General features: G+C 29.3%; 1 protein-coding gene across 4 annotated transcripts in view; it reads right to left on the bottom strand.

Moving 5' to 3' along the window:
- Positions 1 to 884: 884 nt before the first annotated feature.
- Positions 885 to 3,718, bottom strand: part of LOC106457041 (protein dimmed-like) — a 122,211-nt gene continuing 119,377 nt past the window's right edge. For all 4 annotated transcript variants that reach the window (XM_022382848.1, XM_022382850.1, XM_022382849.1 and 1 more), the window contains one exon: positions 885 to 2,145. In XM_022382848.1, coding sequence (XP_022238556.1) covers positions 1,438 to 2,145 — 708 coding nt within the window. In that variant the 3' untranslated portion in view covers positions 885 to 1,437. The remainder of the gene's footprint in view (positions 2,146 to 3,718) is intronic.

Genomic DNA, 3,718 nt, shown 5'->3' with positions numbered 1-3,718 from the left:
ATTATAATCCTATCATTTGTTCCTTTAATAAATATTAAATAATTCCTGAAACCTAGGTAAACTTATTTTTCGTCTTCAATTTTATCGTTCAGTCTTTTTTTATTTTCAAAATAGACCGACAGAAAATAAAAAATAACTAGCTGGCTAATTTCACTAGACATAGTGTTGCTTCCCTTAATTATTAACAATATGAGCTCAATATTCTAGTTGGGTTTATTTCAAGTATTTACACATTATATTAGGTTTCAGAAATATTAAATACAAATTTAGGTTGAATTACTGATCTAATGACAGTCAAATGACGTATTTCCAAGTTTACAGAATTCCACAAGAAACTTACTTCATATTAAACCAACAATTGCTGGTAGTTTTTTTGCTCTTTTGTGCATTGAATAAAACATTATTTCAATCGCAATGAATTCATAATAAAACTCTAGTTTGAAAGCTCCAAACCAAACTACACGTTACGACATTACGAAAGCGAACAATTAATATATTTTAAGATAAGAAGATATATTTTTCTATTAACCCGTTCCAGCACCTTTTAGCACAGTTGACAGTTATGGTAGGAACAGAAAAAATATGGGTCTCATTGGAAACTAACCGAGCTTTGAATTGAAAATGTTGGTTTACTTAGCCTGAGGGTGTTGTGGTTTCATGTTTTCTTATGTAACTACTTAAACTAACCTGAGAACAAACAAAATATAAATGTGTTTTTCAAGAAGACATTTCTCATAAAATAGTTTAAAATAAATTCATTTAGTAACAAAAAATATAAATTTTTCTTCCAAGGGCCTATTTTATAAACACACACACACACACACATATATATATATTAGTAATAGTACTAAATAAAACCTTTTATATAATTCTTAAATATATCTTTGATATTCCAACATTATCACGGTTATTATCTACTGCTTTCACTACATCTTTAAATTTCGAAATTTTTAAACCTAGTTTTTATTATAAGAATATGAATGTCACGATAATGAGACGTTTTTTATCGTTGAACACAGCCAAGATGATAATGATATGTAAAGTCTAGCAGCCAGAATACAGTTAGTTTCATAACGTATCTTCTTTTATCATAGATTTTGATTTATTTCCAAATCTTTCGTATTTAAAGCTCTTTTCTTTATCGAAAACATTTTCATATCTTTTGTAAGTATTTTCTTTTCAACTCCTTATCGCTCTTAATACTAGCTTTTGAAGTTGTATTGTAATCGGTTTTCTGTATTTCGTTACACTTCTCCATGAGCACATGCAAATGTTAAATAATAAAAAAAAACACTTTAATAAACTTCTTATAACAAACTATCAAATAACAAACTAAATATGAGCATGACATAGAATTCGATTTTATGATTTGTTTATACATTTCTTAAAAGATTTTAACTCTTTATGTTTGAAATTCATACGCTATAACTATTTCAACTAAAGTGCGTTGTGATCGCGAGAGTGAACGTCAATGTTAAAGTCAGTGACGTTTACTCCTTCCAATTTCCCCTGGTGGTTGCTCATTTCTTTAAGGATTAGTACGCTTTCAGAAAGTATATTTGCCGGATCGTCGTCATCTTTATTGTTGTTGTTGCTATCTAGGCTGACTGGCAAGAGCTTGTAGGGTTTGTTTTCTCCTCGCATTTCGCACACAACATTTGTGAGCGCCATTATGTAGTTTTTGGCTAACGTCAAAGTTTCTATCTTGGACAATTTCTTTTCCATCGCAACGTGGGGAATCACTTCTCGGAGGGCTTGGAAGGCATCGTTTAAGCTATGCATGCGCATGCGCTCTCTTTCATTACTTTCCAGTCGACGAAGATTTCGTTCCCTTGCATTTAATGTTGGTCTCCGTCTATGTCCGTTTGTTGATGATCTTCTTTGTTGTTTGGGTTTGGTCGACACGGTGATTTCTTCGTTCACAGAGCTCGAGTCAGTAGATTCGCTGTTGGGTGATGCATCTTCTGCTGAACCAGAGGGGCGCTTGGTGGCACTGCGTGACTTTTTGTTTTCCTCAAGCTCATGCAAAGAAGGGTAGTTACCAATGTCAGTAGTTTCGTCAGACCAGAAACACCTCTCTTGTGAAAGCGAAGTGATATCGTCTTTCCTTGACGTCATTTCTTTATTTTGTGACTTCACCATGCCCTGCAACAAAATCAGTTTTTACAATCCTATTTTTAATGCAATACGTAATTCTAAGACGAACAACTTAAGCATACTGTATACTTCATATAAAGAATATTATTTAACTGTGATTCTAGTTAGAAGAAATATGAGAAGGAAGATTTAAAACCAAACAGAATAGGTTCCTAGAACGGAGGAATAAAGTTTGTGTAGAAAACTAGGAGCTTTTTGTTTTTTTGGCCAATAAAAAATATCCTTGGAAGAGAACATTTTCGACTGGACCTCAGAGAAAACATTATACAAGAGAAAGTTCAACGCCATATTTTTATGGCAACACAAATAAATCCGATATTGTAACTGCCATAAGCTCGCTCACCCATTCATAGATATATGTAGGTTTCAACACAATAAAGACGAGATTAAACCATTAACAAAATTTACAAGATATTAAAAATATATTTTAACTTAATAAATGATGTTTTTAGAATATAAATTTTCCGTTTAGCTTTATAAATATGTTAAGTAAAGAGCTTGTAAAGCAGTCTCAATTGAGTGAATATAATATTTTAAATTTTTTAATCACTGAAACAGTTATTTTCTTACGCATATAAGAGTGATAATAATAAAAATCAGAATATATACTTACGTTCAAATCCTCCATCTCAAAACATTTACAAAAAATATAAAATAATAAAAATCAAAACCTGATAAAATAAATTTTGGATTGAAAGTTTTCATTTCATTTCATTTATAAGTATATTTCTATACACTTCAAATCTTTCTTGATGTAATTACATTTTGTATAGTGATAGCAAAAATATGACTTTATTAGTTTACTATACAAGCTTAAACATTTTTCACAGTTTTTACAAATTAAGCAGAACAATATGTAAATAAAGTATTATTAGGATATTTAACTTCTGAGAAATTTCTTAAATAATTAAATTCACATGACTGGTATCTTTTATAATTAAGAATTTTAACTTCTCACGTAATAATATTTTCCAGTTTTACCTTGATGACAAACGATAATAATCTGACAACTACTAAAACGATATGTCGTTTAAACCTTTCAGCATAATTTTTAAGTAAAAATTAATGTTTGACCAACACTTCATTAACAAATTGTAAATATTACTTAAGTATTTTATGAGTTGAAATTATTGTTTATAAGTCCTTCTGAATAATATTTATGTATGAAAAATAGTTCATTTCGTTTAATTTACATTTGTAATGATTCTAAAATATGACAAAATCCGATAGCTAATTTTAATAGAACATTTATTTTCATATATATAGTCATTATATAAATTATCTGAATAAAAGTGAGACTAATGTTATAAGGTGTATCTATTTAATTGATATTATGATGCAATATTAATATCACATGCGAATTTTTAATTTTATTTTACTCTCTTTTATTCAGAATACGTTTACCTTATGATATTAAACATTCGTTTCCTTAAACTCACGTTCTTCTTCCACGGAATAAACAGTTATCAAGATATCTCAAATAATGCTCTTTCATGTGAATGTATTCATTTGAATTTAATTGATCTCTTACAACAGTGTACAACTTCGAAAGAATTACGTA

This window comes from Limulus polyphemus, unplaced genomic scaffold (genome assembly GCF_000517525.1).
Source record: "Limulus polyphemus unplaced genomic scaffold, Limulus_polyphemus-2.1.2 Scaffold285, whole genome shotgun sequence".
Lineage (NCBI taxonomy): Eukaryota > Metazoa > Arthropoda > Merostomata > Xiphosura > Limulidae > Limulus > Limulus polyphemus.
This window is presented reverse-complemented; position numbering and strand designations above follow the sequence as displayed.